The sequence below is a fragment of the Boleophthalmus pectinirostris genome, unplaced genomic scaffold (genome assembly GCF_026225935.1).
Source record: "Boleophthalmus pectinirostris isolate CB_2022bp ecotype Guang Dong unplaced genomic scaffold, ASM2622593v1 HiC_scaffold_3, whole genome shotgun sequence".
Lineage (NCBI taxonomy): Eukaryota > Metazoa > Chordata > Actinopteri > Gobiiformes > Gobiidae > Boleophthalmus > Boleophthalmus pectinirostris.
The window spans coordinates 2894741-2906181 of record NW_026571299.1 but is presented as its reverse complement, the minus strand read 5'-3'; the positions used below and the strand labels follow the sequence as shown (position 1 = coordinate 2906181).

General features: G+C 43.0%; 1 protein-coding gene across 1 annotated transcript in view; it reads right to left on the bottom strand.

Moving 5' to 3' along the window:
- Positions 1–4022: 4022 nt before the first annotated feature.
- The window catches only part of vps52 (VPS52 subunit of GARP complex), a 68861-nt gene continuing 61442 nt past the window's right edge, over positions 4023–11441 (bottom strand). Inside the window, exons 19-20 of the mRNA XM_020934459.2 lie at positions 9855–9973; positions 4023–6824 (exon numbers count right to left, since the gene is read on the bottom strand). Coding sequence (XP_020790118.1) covers positions 6678–6824; positions 9855–9973 — 266 coding nt within the window. The 3' untranslated portion in view covers positions 4023–6677. The remainder of the gene's footprint in view (positions 6825–9854; positions 9974–11441) is intronic.

Below are 11441 nucleotides of genomic sequence, written 5' to 3'. Positions count from 1 at the left end.
AGTCTGATACAGCATCTGCAGTGGTGCGTCTAACCCTAATGCTCGTTGACCTGCCACCTTTCCATGGTGGAGGAGTTTGTGTACCTGAATGATCCTAGAAGTTACAGTATGTTGCCTGGGGCATTATGCTCCTGGAAGGGTCTCCCATGGCAAACAGGTCCAAGGTGACAGGTCAGACTAAGAGCAGGTCATGAACCCCTGTGAATAGTCTGATATCAAGGATCATGACGTCGCCTGTTATGGCTCAGCCGGGGCCCCATCCTGGAGCCAAGCCTGGGGTTGGGGCTTGAAGGTGGGCACCTGGTGACCGGGCCTTTGCCCAGAGGACAAGGACTAGCTAAGGAGATGTGGGGTCGCCCTCCTGTGGTCTCACCACCCGCAGGTGCCAGTCAAGATCAGAGGTCTTGACAACCTAGTCCACAGGCACAGAACCTGGCTGTGGGAACATGGAACATCACCTCGCTGGGGGGAAGGATCCTGAGCTTGTGCAGGAGGTTGAGAGGTACCGTCTAGATATAGTCGGCCTCACCTCCACACACAGCTCTGGAACCCAGGTTCTTGGGAGGAGCTGTGGCGGGCTGGTGTGGGCTTGCTTATAGTCCCATAGCTCAGACGTCACGTGTTGGAGTTCACCCCGGTGAATGACAGGGTCGCATCCCTGCACCTTCGGGTCGTTGACAGGTCTTTCACTGTGGTGTCGGCCTACGGGCTGAACAGCAGTGCAGAGTACCCGGCATTCTTGGAGTCCATGGGAGCGGTACTAGACAGTGCACCGACCAGGGTTGTTCTACTGGGGGACTTCAACGCCCACGTGGGCAACGAAAATGACACTTGGAGAGGGGTGATCGGGAGGAACGGCCACCCTGATCTGAACCCGAGCGGTGTTCTGTTACTGGACTTCTGTGCTAGTCACAGTTTGTCCATAACAAACACCATGTTCAAGAACAAGAGTGTCCATCAGTGCATGTGGCACCATGACACGTTGTGTGATGTATGTTGGAATGGCAGCACATAACTGGACATCACATGCCCATTCCTGACCTAGTTGCTGGAAAGAAATTAAATTGAGCGGAGGCACTAGGTGTTGCCAACCTGGTTCCTGCGTGATCTCCGTAGATACAAGAAAAACAAATATCTTCTTCAACACAACAGTCACTCACTCGAGTCCCGTGAACGGCATGTGCTGAAAAATTTAGCCCAAAAAACAAAACCATACAATCCTCATGTGTACTGTTCTTTATTTGTTTTTCTGTTTTCAATTCTAGTATTTCACGTGTGTGTTTATGTTGTTACAGGTTCATACAAAATCTTTTTTCAAATGAGGATAGTTTCATCTGCCAACAGCAGCTCTGTCAGCGAAACAATCAAACAGGTAAAGCCCACATTCACCTTTTTATCTGAGCTGGAACGAGGAGAAGAAAGAAAAACTCAACACCTGAAGGAACAGTCTGAGTCTCAGTCTGAGTTTGATTCCATGTCCTAAAGGAGTGTTTGATTCCACATTCTCATGTTTCTCTGTTCCAGTTTTTCCAAGAGCTGCTCAATGGAACAGGTCGTGTGCTCAGTGTGGAGAAGACTGTCCGACGCTCTTCTGTTTGTGTCGCTTCCACACCCGGCTACAAAAAATCGGACCTGTCGCACCCACACCCGGCTCCAACGAACCTCCTCACCTGTAGACCCGCCCCACAAGTAGACAGGCCGTGTCTCTAACTTCTTGGGTTCTTTTTAAAGACAATGCAGCAAAGTGCGTCCACCTTGTTGACATGTTTCGGCTGCTAGCTGCAAGCCATCTTCAGAACTGTCACCGGTGTTGGTGGTGACGTGTCGTATATCAGCTGTTGTTACTTCCTGTAGGCGTGGTCAGCCTGATGGACCTGGCAGGTCGCTCAGACTGACCACGCCTCCCTTCGCCCGCTGTGTCTCTGGAGGAGGGTGTCCCAGGTGTGTGAAAGGAGGAACGCGCCGTCGTCCCGGTTAATGCTGTCCGTGCCTCGCTTTCTGATTTCAATGATCCAGCGTTTGAACTTGTTGTTTTCCGATCCAATGACCCGAGCCCCGTCCTGATCCATAACGTGGTTGTTCCTTTTACAGTGTCTGATATGGCGGATTTTAGGTTTTCCTGTTCTGCTTTGTCTTTTTGTGTTCTGGTGAGTCTCCCTGACGTTTCCTTTTCGCATTCCTTTTGGTGTTCCTTTTTTTCGGATGTGAAATGCCCGGCCTGTTTCCCCTATGTATGATTTATTGCATGATTTGCATTGGATTTCGTAGATGGCATTGCATTTTTGTTCTTGTGGGATTTTGTCCTTGGGGTGTACGAGCTGTTGACGGAAGAAGACAAAATGAACATCTTTTGCTTAGGCCGTGTCTCTGTGTCAGATGCCCTCCCGTCCTCCTGGATCCAGGGTTCCCATTCTTTTTCACTGACAAAATTTCAAAACTTTTCCATGACTTTTTCATGACCTAAAGTGAAATTTCCATGACTTTACAACACCTACATGTGTAGAACTGATCAGACTTTTAGGGTTAAATATGAAACGTTAACTCTTTCCACTCACCTTATGGTTTAGGATTATACTTTTTTAACGTTCAAAATCCTGTCAGTGCATTTATTGTCGTCTCTTTTAAACAAAAGGCGCAGACATTCACAAATAATCAGAATAGACTCAAACTTGCTAAAATTCCATTACTTTTCCAAAACTAAAATTTTCGATTTCCATGACTTTTCCAGGATTTCCATGACCGTGGGAACGCTGTGTATCCCTGTGTCAGATGCCCTCCCTTCCTCCTGTATCCTTGAAATGTCTGACACGAGGAGCTGCTCTCGATCAAAAATAATGATCCTTTTTATTTTAAGTTTTTTGTTTTGTTTTCATGTTTATTACTGGAGTATTATTATTAGGGCCGGGCACTTTAACGCGTTAATTTTGCGTTAACTAATTAATTAATTATCGCCGACAATTATTTTAACGCCGTTAACGCAATTTTTATTATTTTTTTATTGTAAACATCTGTTGCTCACTGGCTTTTATTTTGAAAAAGTCCACCGCGAGCGTTTCTTTAAGTTTGACGTCTTTTCTTTACACTTTTTTCTTTGAGAGATGCATACGTGGCTCGTGGCCAGGCCAGACCGGTCGTGGGCTCTAAGATTCTGCAGGCTCCTCGCTCCGACCGGGCCCCTGAGGCGTCCAAATCAAGGTGTCCAGTGCGGTTTTCGTCGCTGTGGTCTCACTTACATTTGCTATCACAGGGTATTCGCGAAGGCCCGGAAGATTTCATGACATGATCCCGCCCATAACTCAATGAAATATGATTGGATCAGACAACTGTCAATTTCAAACTTCGTTCCAGCCGCCGAAGGTCCTGCAGGTGTTTAGTTCAGTGTTGCAGGTGTTTGTTTAGTTCAGTGCTGCAGTGCTGCAGGTGTTTGCAGTGCAGGTGTTTGTTTAGTTCAGTGCTGCAGGTGTTTGTTTAGTTCAGTGCAGTGCAGTGTTTGTTCAGTGTGTTTGTTGTTGTTTAGTTTTGTTCAGTGCTGCAGGGGGAGTCACTGATTTACCCAGATACCACTGGAAGAAAAACTGTGATTGGTCCATTTCCATTCCATTATATTAACTTATAAAAGGTTATAAATAACCTTTGTTTCCCAAGAAATATTAATCCAAGTTTATGACAATGATCTAGAAATTATTACTAGTGTCGTGTTTGTTACTTACTGAATAAAAAAATAACAAATATTGAAAAAATATATTAGTAGTACAAAAGCCTGAGCCTTCAGAAAACCTTGAAGACTCTGAGGTTCCCTCTGAAAGAAATACTGTTTGCACAACAAATGTTTGGCTCTTTCATTTCCATTTCCAATAAAAGTACTTTTTATTTAATTAATTGGTTTTGTGTATAACATGCGATTAATCATGATTAATCGCACTCTAACGCATGTGATTAATGGGATTAATATTTTTTATTTTTGCCCAGCCCTAATTATCATTACTATTGTCTTTAAAAAAAAACAACACAGACACTTTAACTCTTTCTTCAACAGGATTTCTCCTTTATTTTTTGAGCTGTTTACATCATCGACCACGTGTTTTAAAGGTCACACAAATGGACTCTTGTGAACTTTAAGTCGTATTATAATGTTTTACCTCATTAAAACAGAGGAGTCATGTTTTGTTTCATTCACACATGTTTGATTAATCTTTTATTATTAGTCTATCTGCACCTCCAGAGCTCAAAATGCTCTGTTCCACCTTGTGATGTCATGCATGAAGCGTTAGTTATCAGCTACATTTGACTTTTTGTTCAGTGAGATTGACATTTCCAAGGCTAAATCTGCAGGTTTCTGCGTTAAAAGTGTGTAAATAAAATAAACAAAACAAAACTCCAGGTCTGTTTGTGATGAGGAAACGACATTTGAACATGAATCAGAAAAATTTAAACTCACTACTTTTCAAACAAATGAAATACACAAACATTTACACTGGTCCACAGGGGCTTTGTACATTTACACTTTACAATCTTCTCTCCGTTACAGAACCACCATCCTGTTCTAACTTTTGTTTTATATAAATGCATTTGAAATAAAGACTTCATTCACCTAAAATGAGGATGATTCTGTGTAACATAAATACCAGAGTTACTACGCTGTACAGTAAAGACACAGTACTTCTGCTGTCAGGTTTTGTAGTACTTGTACTTCGAGATCAGTCAGAATATTTCATCGTAAAAAGTGCAAAACTTAAAACACACAGAGACACTTCCATACACACACACGGGCGCGCACTTTGAGCCAGATCAGGATCAAAACAAGATGATTGGACGAGAGAAAATGCAGAGTCGGGTGAAAACAAGACGTAAAAAAAAAAAAAAAAAAAACATAAAATAAAAATCTGTCACCAAACACAGACTTCATCTTGTGATAAATCTCCACGACGCTCACGTAAAAGTCTGATGTTTCCAGTGTGTAACTCATCCAGGCCTGAACCCGTCAGACTCAGAAGCTCAGCAGGGCCTGAGGACTCGGACGGGAGACGCTGAGAACACCAGGAGACACAAGGGGGCGCCAGTCTCAAAAACTGTTGTTGTCTCCTTGGGGAAGAAACTAAACCCAGTTTGCCTCATGAGAAAGAAGAATGTTTGTGAATGATGGTTGTGGAGTGAATGAATAATACTCTGTAAAACACTAGGGTGCCTTGAAACGTGCAAAAATACAATGATTAATTAATTACTGTATTTTTCAGACTATAAGTCCATGAGACTGTCACAAGAGAGCACATGTCTCCTGCAGAAAGAGCCTCTGTTCTGTCTGTATCATGTCAGTCGATCGCACCGTTACTTCTGCACCACTGAACAATTTAACATTTAAACAAACTTATAAAGACAAAGACTGAGAAGACTGAACATAAATGCCCCCAAAAACTAAATCTGATTTTGAAGATTACAAACTGCAAGTCGTGAAATCTGCAGCTGAAAACGATAATCGAGCAGCAGAAAGAAAATTTGGAGTGAGAGAGAAACTTGTGACACCGGGAGGATGCACCATGAAACTTTCCTGGAGTCACTGGATGATGGACAAAGCCTGGACTTCAGTGACACCGAAACCATCCTGTCGGGATTCAGAAAGACCCGAATAATTCTAACTGGAACTGATTCTGAGTCTGACGACAGCGACGCAGAAGAGGAAGCGTCGCTCTTTTTACCTCCGGAGGATTTAGTGATTTGGAGTGAGATGAAGAGTTTGTTAAACTTGTTCTGTTGTTTATGTTATATTTAATCTGAAGAACTGTTCATATGTGACGTTAATAGTCTGTTCTTCTCTCTTCTATTGTTTTTACTGCAACTTGATTTTACACAGGAAATGTCGGCTCCTGCTCTCTCGTTTTATAAAATACATTTCCCCCCAAAAAAGTGTGATGTACTCCGGAGCGATTTATAGTCGGAAAAATACGGTAATCAAACATAAACCAAAACAATTCTTTACTTATACAAAAAAACGGAATTAGTTTTGTGTTTACGTTAACTTTAGCTTCAATAACTTGGAATTATAAAGCCGATCTCAGCGATGAACAAAAAAAAACATTTAGTAATTTCACCACAGACCAAAGAGCAGCAGCAGAAAAGAGGCTTGTGTCTTCATGAGCAGAGTGTGTGTTTATAATGAGAACTAGAGTCACTTTTCTGGTGGAGGGTGCTCTGTGTGCCACCCGCTCGTCTCCAAGGAGATGCTACTGCTCTGCCTGGAATGTTCCACAGCACGGCATTAAACTTATAAACACGAGTGGATGCAGCTATCAGGTGTGACTGGAGTATTTTTAATTATGTTTTATTGATTAAGACTAAAACCTCCACCAGAAAAGTGACATAATGCGTCTTTAACGACCCTTTTCTCTCACTCCAGGACTTTAATTTCTCTCTCCTCTCCTCTTTCTCACACATTAAGTTTAGAAAGTCGTTTGGTGCCCCCTTGTGGCCGGTTGGGTCCAGTGCATCTGTCCTTCTCACTCGCTCTGTCTCGTTCTCTCTTTTCTACGTTTAGTTTAGTGTTAGGCTGGGCCCTGGTTCCATCCACTTATCCGCTCTTTCTCCTCATCTCATCTCCTCCTATTCTCTTTTCCACCTGTCTCCTCCCTTTCTTCCTCCTCCTCCTCCTCCTCCTCCTCCTCTCCAGCGCCCCTCGTCTTCGGTCAGAAGTTGGGCTTGTGCTTCTTCACTTCGACCATGAGGTGGTGCAGGTTGATGAGTTCTGATCGGACGCTCAGGGCTCTGAAGGTCGGCTGGTTCAGGACCTTGTGGAATCCGTGGTAGTACTGGATCAGCTGAGTCAGAGCGCCCTGGACGCACAAACACACAAAACACACACAAAACACACACAAAACACACACAACACTTATTAATTCAAACGAGGAACAGGACAAGATCTTGTGCCACTAGGGCAGGGGTGGGCAAACTATGGCCCTTTAAACCTTTTAATCCGGCCCACCGAAGTGGAATAAATTACAATAATAAACCTTGTTGATGTTTTATTTTTCATGCATTTCCGCGTTTTCCCAGTAGATGGCGCACTATATAAATATACATTGAGGTGCGGCGTATTATGTTGGCCGCAATGCTTTATGGGAAAGTGTTCTTACAGGAGTTATTCGGACCATGAGTGAAGTAGTGGTGTTCAAGATATAACTTTGCACTGCTTCCATTTTGAGTTGGTAAAAATCAAAAACAAGAACTTTATAGATGTTGTGTTATAGGACTTAACCCACAGAAAGTCTTAAAAGTCCTGTTGAATTGCATGTGATGTCGTAGCGCGGGTTTTGTTTCTTAGTAAAATTTAATTCCTTATAATTCACCTTCGCCTGTGGTGTGGAGCGGATCTGTTGTTTTTTGTGTGTTCCTGATCTTTCACGGCGATGTCGTAGTGCGCTTCCTACATGAGCGTAAATACGAATAGAATGCAGCTGAGCTCTTAACACGTCATGTCCTGTGTTCTGTCCGGCCCTTCAGGCAAATTTTAGGACCGTATGTGGCCCGCGAGTCAAAAAGTTTGCCCACCCCTGTAGTAGGGCCTACAGAAGATCAGTGTGTTTTAATTTCTTTATTGTTCCCCTGGGATCCTGCTGTGTGAGCCCCGGTCCCTGATTGGTGGATCACTTCTACACGTGGCCAATCCTGCCTCCTCCCCCTGGTGAAGGAGATCACCTGCACCTGTTCAGGGCTGGTGGCCTCGGTGACCAGTCTGACAGTTTGCGTTTGTGTTCGTGTGTGTAGTTTTGTCGTTTAGTTCTGTTTTGTGCCTTTTTTAATTTGCTCACTCGATTCTCTTTGTAAGTTTATGTGGTTTAATTTTGGGAACTTGTGGTTTAGTTTTGTGTGTGTCCCTTAGTTGAGGCTTAGTCACAATAACCCGCAAGAGCGATTCACCGGTACAGGTGCTGACATTTCTTGGCCCGTGGGGTTCTGTAGAGGAGACAGACTTTTCTAAGTGCTTCGTGAGGGTGGTGCGAGTGTGGCTTGCTTGGGACCCTGGGAAAAATTTCGGTAAGTGAGGCATGCGAGTGTCGTGCGGGTCTTAAGACTGTTGTGAGGCAATAGTACGCCGAACTTAAGAGCCACGCGAGGGTCATGTACAAGTCAAAAGCTCGTACGGGCCACTCGCAACGCACTCTAGTCGCTTGTCCGAGGCAAGTTCAAGTCTCTTACGCTCTGTGCTTTATAATACTGCGCTGGTCATCACCACTCCATCACATCGTACTCATCCATCGTTTGACCATGGCCATGCCAAGACATGACGGTCGTCTGCTTCAGAAAATGGAAAAACCTGTACGACACACATACGTGACGCGCACTTGACCCGTACTTCCCCCGTAAGTGTGAGATACGTGTTGCTATGAGCTGAACATTTCCTCCCTACAGCCTCACCGGGCGTCTACGAGCTTGGAATCCTGTACGGGCCACTTCCGAGCCCCGTACAGACTTGGCCAAAAATTGCTCATGAACTGCCCGTGGGGACCCAGTTATTGTGACTTTAACTGCCTGTTTTGTGTAAGTCTGTGTGACCCATTTTGTGGCACTAAACTCGTTGTCTTGTTCTTAAAGGTTGTATAGAGGATTTTCCAAGGAACGAGAAATCCAGCGACTGTTTGTCCTTTTTTCAAATGTTGCGCATGCGTGTGAAACCACCTCCCCTCCCCTACAGCTCCTACGTAGAAACGCCTCCTCCCTCCTCCTCCTTACGCCAGAAACAGGTTTGTTTACAGCCGGTGAACTGCACATGACTTGTAAACAACTAACTACAGTGTTGGTTAGGCAAGACGGAGAAGTGAGGAGCGGGGGGAGGGGGTGCGCGGATATTTGGTGCGCAGAAAAGAAGTGAGGAGCAGGGGGAAGTGGAACGGGCAGCGGGGACAGGAGCAGGAAAGGGGTGCAGAGAAGGTGCGTGGAGATTCCGTGCGAATGAACTAGCTACAACACGCAGCAGCAAGCGGACTCTTTCTTTGCCTTGAAAATGACGTTTTCAGACATAGGATATCACATTCGTGTCCTGAAAAACGTTTGTGTAGCTCTTGGAAATAAAGTACGTTTTCATAATAAGCAGAAGTTTCCTGTCCAGGAGTAATTTGTGGACCAGTGCGTCAGTCTTTAGACCCTGCGTCTGCTTCAGTCGCGCCATCGCTGGAATGAATCTCCAAGAATCACCTTAGTTTGGCTTCGCTGCTTTTCCCCTTGTCTTCTTCTTTCAGCGACCTCAAAAACGGACTTTCTTTTGCGGCGAACTGCTCCTGGATTCTTGTCGCCATTGCAACAAACTTTGTGCGAACTGCGAGGAAGATATAGGTCAAAAAAAAGCCGCTAAGAACTGTTGCGTTGGTGGAGTAAACAGCGTCTGTGCGTCTTGCGTCTGTGGACTGCGTGACAGTCGTACGTAAACCACGTACCGGCGGCGCAGGCAAGTCAGTTACGCTAGAAACGTAGGGAGTTTGATTGACAGCCTGTCAGCTCACAGATAACGAGGCAGTGTCGTTATCTATTGGCAAATGTTTAGCCCCACCACGTCCAGAGTTGATGAATTTTTATTCTCTTTTTTTTGGTCATCATAATTACAAGGCGACTGCATCTTTATAATCTATCATTGACAATTTGAAACAAAAAAAATCCTCCATACAACCTTTAAGTTTAGATTATTTCCTGTATATTTTAGTCTGTTTTGTTGATTCACCTTTACATTCCTGTTAATTAAACCTTATTTAATTTATTCCATTCTTCCACCTTGGTTTATTTTTGTTACTTCTCTGAGCCCAACGTTCCGGATCATCCATGATCATGAACGACGACATCGTCCATCGGAACAGCCCTCGTGCAGCACTGACCTGGATGATGCTGGTGCCGTTCTTGAAGTTGGTGAAGGACCTCATGACCTCCTGACTCATGGCCTCCACAGACTGTTTCCAGGACGAGGAGAAACCACGAACCAGCTGAGTGATCCGAGCTGCACACAGACACACAGACACACAGACACACAGACACACAGACACACAGACACACACACACACAGAGACACAGAGACACAGAGACAGACACAGTCACTTACAGACAAGGGAATGTACTACACTATGTTCTATGTTCTAATGTAGGTTCCTCGTCACAAAGAGACCTGGAGTTGTGTTTTTTTGTTTCAGTCACACATGTTTAACACACAAACTCTGCATAACGAGGCTGATATGTGCAACAACATGGACTCTTGCCTGTTTAAATCCAGGCTCATTTATGTCACTTATCAGGGTCCCTGCTCTTTTTCACTGACAAAATTTCAAAACTTTTCAATGACTTTTTCATGACCTAAAGTGAATTTTCCATGACTTTACAGCACCTACATGTGTAGAATTGATCAGACTTTTAGGGCTAAATATGAAACCCATTCCACTCACCTTCAATTAACTGCACACCTAAGTCTGTATTGAATTTTGATCACAATTTTGATTTGTGTGTCAAACGATCTCCAAAAATCATATAATCAAGTGACAATTTAAAGCTTAACAAAGTTTATTTTGGGATATTTTTAATATAAATAAGTATATTTATTTTATTTTTTAAATATATAGATTGTAAACCAGCTGGGTATATCGTTTATTTTTGGATATATTTTGGATTTCTGTTTTTCTTTGCCTTATTTTAATGTTCAAAGTTTACTTTATTCATTTTATGTTTTATACATCACAAAACTACTCTAAGGTTCAGATTTGTAGCTGATATTTATTTTCAATTTGAATGTTTTGAATGCTAAATAAATGCAACATGTAACAAAAAAAATGTTTGAATAATTGTGATTTCAAAATTGATCAAAAATAATGATTTTTTTCCATAATCGAACAGCTCTAGTTTGGGATTATAGTTTTTTAACATTCAAAGTCCTGTCAGTGCATTTTAAACAAAAGGCGTAAACATTCAGGAATAATCAGGGAACCCTGACTTATCTATCCACTAGGGGGTGTAAAAAAAAAAATAAATTCAGTGATACATCGTGATACTTCATTGTACAATTCTCAAACAGATTGAATACAACTAATGAATTTTTGTGAAAAATGTTCAATTCCGTATTGAATCTGTTCTCATGATTTTAAAAAATAAATAAATAATATTTCATTAAGTTTTTTTTTTTTTTAAGTAATCTCCAACACAGACACCAGATGGCGTCATTAGACACTTATGTTTGCTGTCAATGTTTTATGATTGTGCTTTTTGAAACACAATGGAACATTTCAGGCAATAACATCACCATGGAGACGAGCAGGTACAGTCAGGAAATGTGAAATGTGTAGTCCTGTTATAGTCCTGGTTTAGTCCTAGATTAGACCTACAATAGTCCTGTTAAAGTCCTGGTTTAGACCTGGTTTAGACCTGGTTTAGACCTGGTTTAGTCCTGGTTTAGTCCTGGTTTAGACCTGGTTTAGACCTGG